Source organism: Montipora foliosa, chromosome 8 (genome assembly GCF_036669935.1).
Source record: "Montipora foliosa isolate CH-2021 chromosome 8, ASM3666993v2, whole genome shotgun sequence".
NCBI classification, from domain to species: domain Eukaryota; kingdom Metazoa; phylum Cnidaria; class Anthozoa; order Scleractinia; family Acroporidae; genus Montipora; species Montipora foliosa.
The window spans coordinates 3,973,267-3,988,266 of NC_090876.1; the positions used below are offsets into that span (position 1 = coordinate 3,973,267).

General features: G+C 38.2%; 2 protein-coding genes across 3 annotated transcripts in view; one reads left to right on the forward strand and one right to left on the reverse strand.

Moving 5' to 3' along the window:
- Positions 1–10,157, forward strand: part of LOC138013302 (ankyrin repeat and LEM domain-containing protein 2-like) — a 10,478-nt gene extending 321 nt beyond the window's left edge. The window contains exons 1-8 of one of the 2 annotated variants that reach the window (XM_068860340.1): positions 1–563; positions 4,273–4,395; positions 5,899–5,965; positions 6,122–6,330; positions 6,899–7,008; positions 7,450–8,544; positions 8,974–9,105; positions 10,022–10,157. The exon at positions 1–563 is cut by the window's left edge and continues 321 nt beyond it. In XM_068860340.1, the coding sequence (XP_068716441.1) occupies positions 1–563; positions 4,273–4,395; positions 5,899–5,965; positions 6,122–6,330; positions 6,899–7,008; positions 7,450–8,544; positions 8,974–9,105; positions 10,022–10,088 (2,366 nt within the window). In that variant the 3' untranslated portion in view covers positions 10,089–10,157. The remainder of the gene's footprint in view (positions 564–4,272; positions 4,396–5,898; positions 5,966–6,121; positions 6,331–6,898; positions 7,009–7,449; positions 8,545–8,973; positions 9,106–10,021) is intronic. The other variant, XM_068860341.1, reaches the window with a different exon arrangement.
- A 1,253-nt stretch (positions 10,158–11,410) lies between these two features.
- On the reverse strand, positions 11,411–14,256 carry LOC138013303 (uncharacterized). The gene is made up of 3 exons (XM_068860342.1): positions 13,929–14,256; positions 12,122–12,342; positions 11,411–12,037 (listed from the first exon to the last, which is right to left on the reverse strand). The coding sequence occupies exons 1-3, from the start codon at positions 14,098–14,100 to the stop codon at positions 11,411–11,413; spliced, it is 1,020 nt and encodes a 339-aa protein (XP_068716443.1). The 5' UTR covers positions 14,101–14,256.
- Positions 14,257–15,000: the final 744 nt, after the last annotated feature.

Sequence of the window (15,000 nt, forward strand, 5' to 3'; positions counted from 1 at the left end):
TTAATCGTTCTTCATCAGGGTGTGGATTTACAGGTGTTCCGGCTGGGAGAACGGTTGTGTTTACAAGCAAGGAAGAAGCTCTCAATGCAGCAAAGAAAGTTAAAGGTGCACGTTTCAAAGCTTTCAAAACAAGATCGGAGGCTGAGGTGTTTTCGCGATCGCAATCAGTCGAACAGGAAAACTCCTCGGCTATGTCGAGTTCTTTGGCATCTCCTACAGATCCTGTTAGCAACTTTAAGGGGCCGACACCCCAAGAATTAGTCAAATTTCGCGCTGTCATCGAACATGGTACCCAAGAGGAGTTTCTCGAGATTGTGTTTAAAAATCCTAGGTATTTGATTGGTCCAGGTGATACTCCAGTAATTTTGCAAGAAGGTTTCCGCTATAATGCCATTCATGTAGCTGCAAATAAAAACAGAAAAGACATGTGTCAGTTGATTATTGGCACTTTGGAAAGTCAATGCTTCTGGAACATTCTTTTGAATCAAGACACTGGATCATCAAGTGACAGTCAGCGAAAGCGTTTTCTGGTAGATATGTACCTCAATACTCCAGACAAAGGGGTGAGTTTCCAGGAAAATCTAATTATTTTTTCTTGGCATGCAAATTATCTAAATCAAAAGAAAAAGAAAGTGTTCACTGATTAATTTGATGAGTAAATTCATTAATTTGACTGCTTAATTTGACAAGTAAAATCGTCAAGGTGTCATTCCCATGGGTCAATGGGTTTAAGGTTTTATTAAGGGGCATTACTAAACCACGAAACAGTGAAATAACGAAACAGTGAAACAAAACACTAAAACACCATGTATGACCCCACCATACTCTGAATACTAACTGACAAAGGTTGGACTTGAGATTAAATATCGTACTAGGCCTAATTAGACCTGAAACATTATTGCTCCTAATTCATTGAGATTAGGATTAGGATTCAGATTAAGACTGAGATTAGGAGCAATAACTTTTAGGCCTAAAAAGGCCTAAAACGATGTTCAATCTCAAATCCAACCTTCGTCGGTTAGTATTCAATGTATGGTGAGGTCATACATGGTGTTTTGGTGCTTTGTTTCGCTGTTTCGTTGTTTAGTAATGTCCTTTATGAAGTGTCTAAATGGCTTGTAGGGTTTTCAAATCACTGAATAGTAAACAGCATGTTTTCAGCACACGTATAGAGCTTAATCATCATAAACAGTCTTCAAGTTTAAGGATACTCTGGTAAGTGCTGATAAACAAGAGCCTCTGAAAGCTTGTGTCTTAAGTGAAGTGGTTATTGAAGATGCAGGAGGGCCGAGTTTAAGCCTAACCCAAACTTTTGGAACTGCTTTTTTTTGCCTCCTGAAGAACTGCCAGACTGCTAATCATTTTGTAATTTCAAAACCCTTACCAGCTGTCCTTCATGAAGGTAGAGGATAAGTGGTTTGTATTAATACTGGTTGTTCCTGTCTTGACTGGAAATTCCCTCCTTGTTAACAATCATTGACAGGCAGGTTATCGGGCTGCTGATCCCAATAACCTTCCCTTTATTTTCTCTAAGAAATGTGCATCATCCCTAGCTCCTTTATTTACAGTGTTTTTAAATTATTGTGCTCTCCCAAATGGGCACTGTTTGTTAGCTTGGAAAAAACTAACATTTGTCCTGTGCACAAGAAAGGCAATGAAACCAAAGTTACTAACAATATTATCAACCTGCATTTATTTCTCTCATACCTATTCTAGTGAAAGTGCAAAATAGATATATAATTTCAACATTTTGCGCTTCACATTTCAAATTTTCTATTTGATATTCAGCATGGTTTTTGTAATGGTCTGTCAAGAATAAAACAATAATTTATTTGCACCATATCTTCCATAAGTCTATAAAGGTTTTGAACCAAAGTTGTCTGTCTGGATCTCGCAAAGGCTTTCAACTTTATTTGCTATGGTAATATAGTGTTAATAAAACCTCATGTCTTTGGGATTGATAGCACATTATTTAGAGTCCCTAGATTTAGCCTTTTTTACAATATAAATTACCGTAGGATTAATAAAAGTAAAGATAATGACATCTCCTATTGCTGTAGCAAACCTCATGATTGAATTTCAGGTTTGTGTTTTAATGTGTTGTATTGCAGAACTTCTCTTTTTCATGATACCTCCTTTGTTTGTACTTCTAACATCTGCAATTCTATTCCTAATAGCTTTCAAGGTGAAATATCAATCAAAACATTCAAGAAAACCTTCAATAGTTGTTATTTTTTAGATTAAAGCTTGTTTTTGATGGCCATTTCCTTAATGTTAATTCAACTAACCCATTCACACCTCAAACGGTCTAGGACACCCCCGTTGATGAGTAAAATCGTCTGGCGTTAGACACAGTAAAATCTATTAAGTGTCACTCTCAGGTGTCAATAGGTAAAATATCATTAGCATTTCAAATGCGACAATAGATGTTAAAGTGTAATGCCCAGGTGGAAAGGATGGAAACTAATTGCTTGGCATTTGTCCCTGTTAAATTATCTTAGTTCTTTGCTGTACTATATCCTGTTTATTTATCTATTTAGTTATTTATTTATCTTGCTGAAGGGTATTGGATACCTTAATAACAGCATTTATTTAAAACACGATTTAAAAGTTCAGCAAAGCTTATGTGGTTGTGTACAATAATTATTAATAAAATTAGAGCTAATTAATTACAATAAAACTAATATAAGAATTCGACATATCTACAATTTATGTGGCTTAAAAGAACACCTGAGTGACTTTTTAAAAGCGTCAATGTCACAAATTGATCTCATTTGCCTTTCCAGGGCATATGATCATATCAGTCCTAGGCCTGGGTAACCTAAAGGTCATTTTCCTCTTGAAATCGTATCTACTTTCATAAAACAAAAACTTACAAAAACTCTACAAAAAGACAGCTCATGGGACATGGTAAAAGATGATAATAAGCCTGATGCGCTAGAATTAGTAATCGTTTCTCATACGTAGTCTCCAAGGTATTCCATTTTGCTGTGGCAAGAACCGCCGTGCTTGGCGCATACCAATCCAAGTTAAATATTATTTTTGCCACTCTGACATGTATAGCTTCCAATTCTGAGAAAAGCCCTTGACTGCAAGAGCCCCAAACCAACATACCATACGTAGGGTAACAGAGGGCAAAATACCGTATTTATTCACTTACAAGGCGCACCATTTTTTACGAAAAAATATTCTTGTTCAATGAAAATCTGCTTAAAACTCGGGGTGCGTCTTATAACCGAGTATTTTCGCGCAACGAAATATAACTTTTCCAAATTTCCCTAATAATTAATGCTAAACTGAAATAAATATTTAAATAAATACTGGTAAATGAAAAAACAAAAGACAAACAACGTTGATCATTGACTTTATCTGATTTGTTGGTTCTAAAAAGAACTGGGGTGGCTCTAAAAGGAACCGTTTGTTTGAAAGCTCGGCTGAGCTCAGCTACTCGTCGTCCTCGGCTGAGCTGTCTGTCTCGAACTCATTGTCAATCAGCTCTTCTTCATCTTCTGCTTCTGCTTCCTCTTCGTCGTCGTCCCAAACCAAATCATCTTCAGTTCCATCGAGAGCCTTGTTGATGCCACAGGATTTGAACGATCTCGTTATCAAAAGCACGTGCTTGAAATGATTGACGAAATTTTCATTTTACTTACTAGTCATAATCGTCTTCGAAAGTTTAGGGTGCGTCTTAGAACCGAGTGCGCCTTATAAGTGAATAAATACGGTAACCCCAAAATGGAAATCAGTTCTCGCCTGTCTGGGCAGAAAGTACAGTGATTTAAGTAAATTCAACTTTTGCGTAAATGACTTCGTTAGTTCCGATACATGATGATCCCATTTAAGAGCGTTGTCTATCTGGACACCTAAGCATCTCGTAGAAACCACCACCTCGATAACATAATCACCCATCTTAATAACTTGTTTTGGCCCAGTCAGTCGACTGCGTCCACTGAGCAGCATATATTCCGTCTTAATAGGATGGGGAGTGAGACAGTTCTCACAACACCATGTATACCCTCTAGGAGACCTCGATTTCTATTTTATGATACATCTATCTTTGTGTAAATTTCTAAATAAGCAAATAAATGCAAGTTTATTAAAATAAGTTTTCTCGTAGAAATACTTAAATAAAATAATTTTTTTCTGGTAGAGGTCTAGATTGAGGTTCAAATTTGTTTACATAGAACTGTCAGTGTGGCTTAGTTTGGACATAACATAATTTAGAAAAAATGTCTGATATTATCCCTTAAATTGTTTATGTATTTTTGACAGAACTTGGAAACGCCTTTGCATTTTGCATGTAAGTATGGACATGTGGAGGTTGTGGAATATTTGATGTCTCATCCTTTGACTGACATGCAGAGAACAAATAAGTATGGAGAAACTCCTGCACAGGTAATTCATTAGCTTATTAGGAAAAGAAATAACTAGGTAAATGACCACCATCATCAGGATGAGGAGCTGAAAATGTTGCAAACGGTAGGGTTAAAAATAACTGCGTTCACCTTAAGACTTTTAAGACTGAAATTGGAACCCAAAGGAAAGTTGGAAGAGATGGCTAACATGAAAGCTAAAAGAAGTATTATTCCATTTCTTTTTCACTATGCTCTTGTTGTAGTCAAGACATTTACTGTGGTGAAGGACAGTTATGATGCTAACACTGGTTATGTCACCAAAAAAATCAGGAGCCCGTCCAGTCACAGCTTCTTAAGAAATGAAGCGACCTTGTTTTGAAGGTGATGTGGAACGAATGGATTTCATCACCTGGTGAATACTACCAGTATGCAGTCGAAAGGTCACGATTAACTTCACCAGTGACTGTATCTTCAGACATACTATAATTTAATAACACTCTTGATATTTTAAGAATATAATTGAGTTCTAGTGTAAATTGGTCTTCTTAACTCCATATAGTCACTGTGAGGTTAACTATCAATAGAGTTATTTCAGTAGAGTTATGACTTAGAGTTAGAGTTAACGACTTCCAAAATCCTGAATTCACGATTTTGGACTGCCAAAATCCTGAATTCAAGATTTTGGAAGACCTAAATCTTGAATTCCAAAATCTTGAATTCAGGATTTTGGCCGTCCAAAATCTTGAATTCAGGATTTTGGAAACTTAACTCTAACTCTACGACATAACTCTTTGAAAATAACTCTAAGAATAGCTGTCTCCAGTCACTGTGGTAAAAAAATCACTCTTTGCCACATAATAACTTTTAATCTTGTGGAGACAGAAAAGGTTGCTATTTTATATTTGAGCACAAATGTACCCCTTTCGTCAGCTTGGATTTAGTGATCATCCAAGATGGCCTCCAATGGTTCAAGCAAGTGAGGTGACACTGTGAATAAATGGGTGGACGGGCTATCAATAAAAAGGCTGGCTGCCATGGAAAAATACATGGCTCATTGTTAATAGTTATAACAATAATATTACCATAAACACCCGCAGATAAAGCCACACCCTGAATTTAGCAGCTCAAATCTTGGGAAAAAGTTTTTGAAAGAAATCAAAAGAAATCTAAAGTCTGATCTTTAGAAGTCTTCCTCATCCTTTGTCCATCGAACGTAAACTCACTAGTCTATTAACATTGAAACGGAAAATACTTCAAAGTATTTTAGCACTTTAACATAATGGACATTGTTTCTACCAACTTTGACATAATATGATAATTTTTCTGGTATTTGTTCACAGGAATTTCTTCATTCAACACAGCAGCCTTTTTCAAATGTTCCCGCAGATAAGCCACACCACCAATTTCTAGCGACGATTTTTGGGAAAAAGGTGTGGCTTATCTACGGGTGTTTACGATATTATTATTGCGCTAGTAGTACAGTGTTGTAACAGCTGTGTTTTGGTTTTACAGTTTCTCAGAACTTTGATATTTCTTTTCCTAGGTGATCTGTTCCAGGTGCAGCGCTGCCTGTTCTGATAAAAAGAGTAAAATACAGAGCTACCTAGAAGGTAAGAAAAGCAGAAAAATGGAAATATTTGAACTAAGTTAAGCATCACAGAGGTGTGCATTAGTGTAGCAGCCTTTAAACTAAGTGCTCTTTAGAATGGGCCATATTTTTAATCTGCAGAAAGGTATAAGCATGTGTTGAAAATGTGACTCTACAGACAACTGCTTTGTCCCTCTCCTGGGTTCACTTGACAACTCCACCCCTCCTTGGATAGGAGAACCTTGGTCACCAGAAGTTACAGATGAAAAGAATAACAGAGAAAGCGGATCACTAGGAAGCCCACTGGATAATTTGAAAGAGAGGAACAGCCCTGGTGAGCCACCAGTCACGGTCAGAGCCTATGCAGGGCCAATGTCTCCATCAAAGGTAACTGTGTTTAATTTCGTCACACTGAAAACTTGGAGAATCAAAGGATTTGGTAGTTGTTGAAATATTTTTTAAACTTCAACTTTAACCCATTGACTCTAACCCTATCCCTAAGCCTAACCCTAAGTCTGGCCGGTATGGGCCGGTTGGACGTCAAAAGGTTAATGCAGTTTTTCAGTGAGTGATTAATAGACGATGAATGCATTAAACTTTACATTACTTGGCAATAAGTACAGTAAAACAAATAGAGAAACATTAAAAAAAATTATTATTGGCTGTGATAGGCATTCCAAGTGGGAATGATTATTGTAACCAAGGTTTATCATTGAACTAAGAAATTGAAGAATTACAATAAGACTCAAAACAGACTGAAGCCTGTCGTTTTCTTTACTTGACAAAAGAGGTTTGGCAACTCAATAGCTTTTGGTTACAAACAAGGAACTGTTTTTCTACAAAAATGAAATGGTTCGAATGCCTTGGAAAATCAGTATACACCCCATTTTCTTTTTGTTAACATTATTATTATTATGGTATATTATGTCATGCTATGAATGAAACCATCTTGTAGGCTGAAGAATTCTATCATTCATGGAAGACCCCACCCAAAATGGAACGTCGTAAAAGTTACATTTACATAAAGAGAAAGGATGATAGTCGTGGCATTGAGAGGATTGGAAGGTATTTCAGTATGTTCAGATTTAAGCCATCTCAAACATCTCTGGTTCAAGAAAACATGCCTTTTTGATGAAATTATGCCAGCAAGACATCATAGGATTTAATTACCCTAAAAGCTGCAAAATTTAAGTTATTAAATGTGCCAGTTTAGAAGTTACTGCAAGTGTGATGTGGAATGAACGTCAGCCTTTTACACTTCTCTCTTTTATGGAAAGCAGTGGTGTTTATCTGTAATGGGTAGTATAGTTATCAATTCTTTTAAAGGCACAAATGTTGTGATTGAGAGTAAAATCATTCAGTCAAAATTAATAATAATAATAATAATAATAATAATAATAATAATAATAATTATGGTGTTATTTGGAACACTAATGTGCAAAAATATCTTATATAAAATAATAATATTATTATACTGTTTTCCATGGCATTGATTTCTTCCTTAAGGCAGCTTGCCCACAATGGGCGCATTCCATGGACAGAGTACTGGAGTTTTCTTGGTGGCTATGCTGACTTGTCAAAGTTACAAGGAATGGAGAAACTGGAAGATTATCTGGGAAAGAAAAAAGAAAGACTTATGTTCAACAGATTATCAGTCACACCCAAGAGAGTCAGAGTACCAAAAAGTACCAGTGGCATTCTAAGAACTCCAGAATCAAGACAGAGCAGTGTGATTTTAGGTGACAATGAAATATCACAAGAAACAGAAAGGACAAAAGTGAATAATCAATATGCTGAGAATGGTGGAATTGGTCTTAGAGACAGTCACTATTTGACAATGCGCAAAACTTTGTTCTCAAATTCAGTGGAATCAGAAAATGCAACTATTGAAGGAAAGTCTGAAATCATGCTTCAGAATTCAAGGCAATGTGGGACCAAAGAAAATGTGTCACGGGATAATACTTCACCTTTAATGAAGTTACCAGTATCTTGTGTAACTGATCTAGTTGAGAAATTGACAGAGAATTTTGATGAACTTTCTCTTACCAAGGAGCAAGATAGATCTGAGGAATTGTTGAGTATGTCTTTGACTGGAGGTCAAAAAAGACATGATTTGCTGACTTGTGACATTGACTTTAAGGATGAAAGAGGTGTTGAGGATGGTTCTGTTGGCTTGCCTTGTCAAAAGAAACTGTCCTTCCTCTTACCAGAAACTGAAGATGAGAAGTTCTCTGCTAATGCACCAATGGAAATGGATACTCATGCTAGTAGTAAGTTAATTGAAGAAAATGTAATTACTGCCAGCGACAATCCCTTGCTAAACTTTGCAAATGAAATCTCCTCCTTATCATCATCATCATCGTCAATGTCATCATCACTGACTTTGGATTGTCCTCTGTGGGAATGGAAGGATGATGAGGTATTTGATAACCTGTTAGAAACTGATGCAATGCCTTCAAATCAATGTCACGAACATTCAAGTGATGTTGAAGTTCATGAATTTAAAGTGCCTGTGAATAGGAACTTGAGACGTATCAAGTGTCAGAGCTACAGCCATGTTCTTAGTACAGGAAATGAAGATATCAGCATTTTTATCCAAGGGTAGGTTCACACCTTTTTCCTTGCAACTTATGTTTTAGGTTTTTTCAATCTGCAAGGTGCACTTTTTTTCCAACAAAGCTTACCAGGATTGGGTGTGTGGCATTTCAAATTTATTCCCTTTTGTAACGCAAATAATAATAAACTTTGTTTAAGTGTCAAGTGTATTTAGTGCTGTGTCACTAATTGGGAACCTTATACAGAAATCAAATCAAGTCAACTTGTATCAAATTATAGATTGGTTTTTGTGAAGAGGGGAAAACTGGAGTACCCAGAAAAAAAACCTCTAGGAGCAGAGTAGAGAACCAACAAACTCAACCCACATTTGACGCCAAGTCTGGGAATCGAACCCAAGCCACATGGTTGGGAGGCGAGTGCTCTCACCACTACACCATCCCTGCTCTGTCACTTTTGTGTTTGTTCTATCCTTAGGTCACAACCCACCAAGCTTGATCTGGATGTGCTTATTGCCATTGGTAAAACAAAAGTGGATTCTGAGAAATTCCCCAACATTTCCAAGTGGAAGAGGCTGATCATGTCATTTTCTGAGGAAAAGCAAAAAAGGTAAGTAACATGTGCTAATCAGAGACGGGTGAAGACTAGGAATGGGCAATCAGCTTGTTTGTGAGCATCTGGTTGTATGTGGCTCAAGAGTGTATGCTTTACACCATTAGTGTGATACTTGAAGATTTTTGCGTGGCTAGGTGTGATGATTTTATCTGTGAATGTGGCACCCCTTCAGGGTTTAAGGGTTAGGAGGGAGACTAAAAGATGAGCTCAGCAGCTGGTGATTGAAGGCGCTTTGATCATTTAGCTTCTTGAGGTGGTGCTTGTTTGTGTAGGTGTATATGCAGTGAATTGGGGTAGAAACGGCCCTGTAAAAAGTTACAAAATTGTGTGCTCACTCACAGTAAATGAAAAAGTGGAAATTTCGTTCCATGTTGAAATTGTTTTATTTCAAGTTGCAGTAAAAACGTGGTCGCCCAACCAGTGTGAACTGTCATCCATCTCCTCTTCCTTTTAGACAAAGTGGATGGCAATTAGGGTAAAAAAGTAGAGACAAACCCGAGAATTTGTTAGTCATTCAGAGTCATGGCTCAAATCTCCTGCATAATGAAGCTCAGTGGAAAAACATTCCACGACATCCTTGTCGATGCTGCATCTTACTCAGGCGCCTCATGTACAAGGAATATAAGAAGGTTACAGGTTTTCACAAAGGGCTGTGGGAAGGGTAAACATTTCTTACCTAATGTAAACAAATAATGATTTTCTCAATTTTTATGCAGAGATTATTGGCCTCCATTGTAAAAATTATATTTGTCAGGCGTGTCTTCTCCTCTCGTCCCAAGGGACCCAGAGCTTTTCAAAAATTGTTTCGTCCTTGAGCCAAATACGACTTGCTGCGAGACATCCTGTCAACCTGTCATTCTCTGTATTCCACAGGAACGGTTCTTATCAGGCATGCGTTTTTTTCTTTCAGCTGGCCAAGCCCTGGATCGCCAAGGTGTAACGTCACAAGAAACAAGTCTCTGATGTGGAGCTGTTAACAATGCTCCTTGATGGGTCTCATCTTGGAAGCTAATGAAGTTTGTGTCTTTAATATTTGCATTCACCTTGGGTTTTACTTTGGTTTGATATGCGAATAACCGGCAGTTGAAATTGTTTCCACTGCATTCCATGAAAGATAGAAATATGACAGATACTAGGGACCTGATGTGATCTGGATGTTGGGGTGCTTCATTAGTGTTCGGATTCTCTGGGCTGAAATCCTTCTTGCACTTTACCAGGCCTCATCATTTTGCGTGGCCTGTTTGCTTCTGGTCAGCTGATGAATGCGTAGGTAATTAAAGGGGACACAGTTTTTGAGTGGGGGAATCTAGACATTGCTAACCAATTCACCCCGGTACGCTCTTAATGTCACCTAATATCAATAAAGGTTCCTAACTTACAAACGCGAGTCCAAAGTCACAAAAAAAGCAAAGGATGTCATTATATGGTTTGTTAGTGTTTGTCCCGGTAACGTCTTCACGTAGACAGAAAAAAATAGTTTTCTCGTCATTTCAAGAAGTTATTTCATTGATCTTGCGTATGCAATATTCTAAAGCCGGTCGTGAACACTTATCTCCATTGAAAGTAAGTTTTCTATTCAATTGAAAGAACACATTCACAAGCTGAGCTTTGAAAGACCTACTACCATTTTACCAATGTAGCCGACCGACTCGTGGAGGACAAGGAGTATACGCCCACCTTCACGGTTGGAAAATGTTAAGGTAACTCTAAATCCACCGTCCGGAGAACTTGTGAACTTTGCAGAGTTTTATCACAGCGTGCCTAGTCTAGAGTGTCTTGAGACGGGTCTCCTGTTGCCATGATAACCTATTACGTCACATTAATGATGATGCAATGGACCTCTTTAGCTTGTACGTTTTGTTTTCCCATTTCAGACCACGTGATGTTACTCTAGGGAACAGTTTCTTTCAAATGTCGACTAATGCACGTGCATATGTATGCACAACTTATGAAAAAAGAAAAGGAAAATTCCCCGGGAACATTACGTGGTCTGAAATGGGAAAACAAAACGTTAAGCTAAAGATGTCAATTGTTAGTGTTTCATATGGTACCATGACATTGGCGTTACGTTAAATAGTGTTGTAGAGGTAATCTTTGCAATAAGACATTCCCTCGAAATTGTTGAAACTGGTTTGAACCACCAGTTTCTCGTTTCATAAAGCCGTCCATTTTATGACATTTAGAAGAAAAGTTTTGAAGGGGCAATGATTGTCTGAGTCGAATATTTGGAAATCTTCTAGTTTCTTTATCATGTATTTCATATAGTCTATTGTTGTTTGAAAATTGAGAACTTTGCAAATTACAGATCAGAGAATGGTGCGTTAACAACTTTTCCTTGTTTCAAAGTTGTGATATTGAAATAGTGATCAATTCGTTGTCCATGAAAAAGTCTTTCTTTTGTATTTTTTATTCTGCTGCAGTGATAGTGGACTATATGCAGTAGTTTGCATGGATTCTTTATCCTGAATCTACCGTATTTTCTTAAGTTAAAAATCAAAACTCGTTCGATTCCTTCAATATTGGGACGAAAGTCAATATTACTAAGCAAAGCAGCAGGGACTGGTGCGAGTAGCCTAAACATCCAAGCATCGTGAGAACCGATGTACTTCGAGTTTGGGCCACAAAAATCTCTTTTCTTGCAAAAATGAACGTTTTCAAGTCTTTCATGTCTTGTTAACGCGTACACTGTTTTTCTGCTCAGTATGTCTTCATTCAGATATTCAAATCCCTTATCGACATAACAATCTGCGTTAATGATCATTGCGTTTTTACCTAACAAGTTTTGTGAGGCATACTGAAATGCATCTTTATAGCGCATGCGCCAACCAAGTATATGAAACAGTAGTTTCCAGTTCATTCTTAAATCCAAGTTTCTGATAAAAAGGGGATCCCGGTCGGTTTCACAGAGAATGTGAATCTTCTGGACCTGGAATTAAGAAATACATTGAATGACTGTCACAGGCGTTTGAATTCAACAGCCGCAAAAAAACAATTTCATTAGTTGACTTACGTGGGGGCTGAGTAAGTTTCGTTGTAGGCAGTGGATAAACTCCTGCTGTCTGGTCAGATTGACATTGGTCTGGCTGCCAGAAGTGTTAAGAACCGGAAACTGAATGATCAAATGCAGTCGGGCTCTCCTGGACGTTATGTTAATTTTTGAACTTTTTGAGCCTAAACCCCTTTGTTGTCCAAGTTTCATAGTTTTACTCGACTTGATAGTTTTCCATTTCCCTGGGAACAAAATATTGCATATTATTAGAATAACTGTGTTATTGGTTTTAGTATGGACCTGTGAGAATTTAAAGTCTATAATCATCTTTCCAGTTCCCTAGCCACTTAACCTGGCGTGTTGGTGTGTCATGACGTAACGAGAAATGCATGTAAATGCTCAAGAAAAAGCCATGTAACATGTGTTTAGCTATAAATGGCATCATAATACCGCGATGTTTGTGTTGAATAAAAGTTTCGTTAATTGTATTGAAGGAGTTGTTAGACGTTAATCCCGTATGATGAAATGAAAAGGGTTTATTTTTCGATCGAGGCTCGGGAATATTCGGAAAACATCTGACTGCTCCTTCAAGTTTGCAGGAGTTCGGATGCTCTACCACTGAGCTATAGCAAATTCGTAGGAGCGAGGCCATTAATTAAACTGTGTTCAGTTGGCAATTGTTCCGCTATACTTCTCGGATTCAAATCCCCGTTTATTTCATTCACCGTCTCCTTCATTAAACTAGCAAAAATGCGTAATTTCGACAGTAGACCGTATTCGTATTCTCAGTATTGGACTGGTACTAGCTTGCAATTGAGGCCAGTGCGGGGGAATATATTAAAAAGTACTTGCATTTGAAAAGATTTCCCCTCATTAGCCTCCATTGCAAGCTAGTTCCAGTCTAATACTGAGAATAGGAATATGCCGGTCAATTTGAATCTTAGCTGTATCGCGGGGTGACTAGAACTGTGACCAGAAGCTTGGATACTCCAAAATTAGGTGAGACACTTAGTTTTGTGTATATAAAGAACCAAACGATCTTAAAGTTTTACCAAGTTGAAATATAATGGTGTCACCACAACAATTTATAAAAGCTAACCATTTCCTAATCACTAGAGATCAGTGCCTAACCCAGCAATTATTCACTGCCTATACAGAGTGTTGTTTATCGGCCAAAGCCGGTTGACACTGACGTTGTCAGGTATTGCCACGTAACGTCACCAAATGTATCCATTCTAGTCATAACCTTTGTCCTTGCTGAATGGCCTGGTTTCCATGAGTCTATTAAATATCCGAACTATTTATCGGAATTACTCGGACTTTTACCGAGCATCGCCTTTTCTCCCCTGAAAAAATACACCCAGGTATTTAACTTTGTAAGGTACGCGATCAAAGGAGAAAACAAACATACTCTTTTTAAAGTGGAACGAGAGCAAAAAGGACCAGGACTCCATATTAGGGAGCTTATTAAGCACGTGGCGTTTTCGATCCACGGATGGAAACCGGAGGGCACCTTTGGCATGCCAGGACAGTGGTCTCTCCCAGATTTATAAACTAATCGTCTCTGATAGTGAAAAGATACTTAACAATACGAATATGGTTACTGTCAAGACGACATGGTTTAATAACAAAACAACTCACTTCCGGTTGCCGTCCGTGGCTAAAAAACGCTGCCTAGGCACTTTATCCACTTTGAGAACGGGAACTATCCACTGGATCAAGAAGTCCTCTTTTTTAAAGCCGGTTGGATTTCTTCCTCGCACTCATTAATAACGCTATAAAGTGTTCATGCGCAGCAGACAATGAGTTGATGATAAATTTCTCTTACCGTTCCAGTTCCCTGATATCAAGTTATTGGTGTATTCATCCAACAAAACAGCGCGTTTGCGAATGAAATTGTGCGATGTTAAGAAAAATAACGCCAAAGCGATCCCCAAGAGAAGTAAAAATCGATATCTGACCATCCTATAAGCTGTGGTTATACACAGCATAAACGACATCGGAAGATATGTGTGGGTTACTGAACCCAATTGACATTTTAGTCACCGAGTACTATGTCTGGTAAATGTTATCAGGCAGTCATTTCTTTGATTAAGATATTCCTTATGAAAGAGATAAAAGAGAAAAGTCCTCAAATGGCCAACTTGCATATGCCCTCTTCAGTCATGCTTCACGCCGAGTGCTTTCAGCGGGTTGTTTGTTGTTCGTGTGTTTTAATGCGTTTGACGGCTACAGGTTCTCTTCCGTGTTTCGATGTGTGTCGGACGACTGTACGACAGGTCGAAAGGAATCAACTCCGGCAGAGTGTCACTAACGATTGTTATTACAGGGTTCGTGTAGCGCTTCTTTTGACTCTTACCCTCCCCTTCTAAGGCCTTCCACCCTGGGGTAGGGTTCGTGCTGCTCCTTGAACACCTTGAAAAACCCTGGAATTTAATATTGGACTTCAGTGGCGCTTTCAAGAGAAGCCCTTGAAAAACGGGATTTGGTGGGAAAATGCTTGAAAACTCCTTGAAATTTTGCTTGGGTGGAAATTGTTGAGATGGCATCACGGCCAAGTTAAAGGCTGTGTTTTCACGACAGCCGTTGTCTCGCTTAACATTCCTGAAAGTGAAGAGAGTAGTTTCTAAAGAAACTGTGGTGCTGCGTCGGTGGGGAAGTAGTATACAAAAGTTTGGTTTTATCAACGGAGTTGATAATGTAAATTGGCCACCGTACAGAGACTCTAAAAGCTGACGTTTCGAGCGTTAGCCCTTCGTCAGAGCGAATCTGAAGGGCTAACGCTCGAAACGTCAGCTTTTAGAATCTCTGTACGGTGGCCAATTTACATTATCAACTCCGTTGATAAAACCAAATTTTTATTCCTGAAAGTGGTTTGTTTGCAGACTTCGTTAAGCGAC

Bases quoted from the DNA above. Each gene is read 5' to 3' on its own strand.
- LOC138013303 (XM_068860342.1), bottom strand. From the start codon at position 14,100: ATGTCGTTTATGCTGTGTATAACCACAGCTTATAGGATGGTCAGATAT. The intron at 12,343-13,928 runs GTAAGAGAAATT...TTTTGTTCCCAG, and splicing joins GATATCAGGGAACTGGAACG to GGAAATGGAAAACTATCAAG. The intron at 12,038-12,121 runs GTAAGTCAACTA...TCTTAATTCCAG, and splicing joins GAAACTTACTCAGCCCCCAC to GTCCAGAAGATTCACATTCT.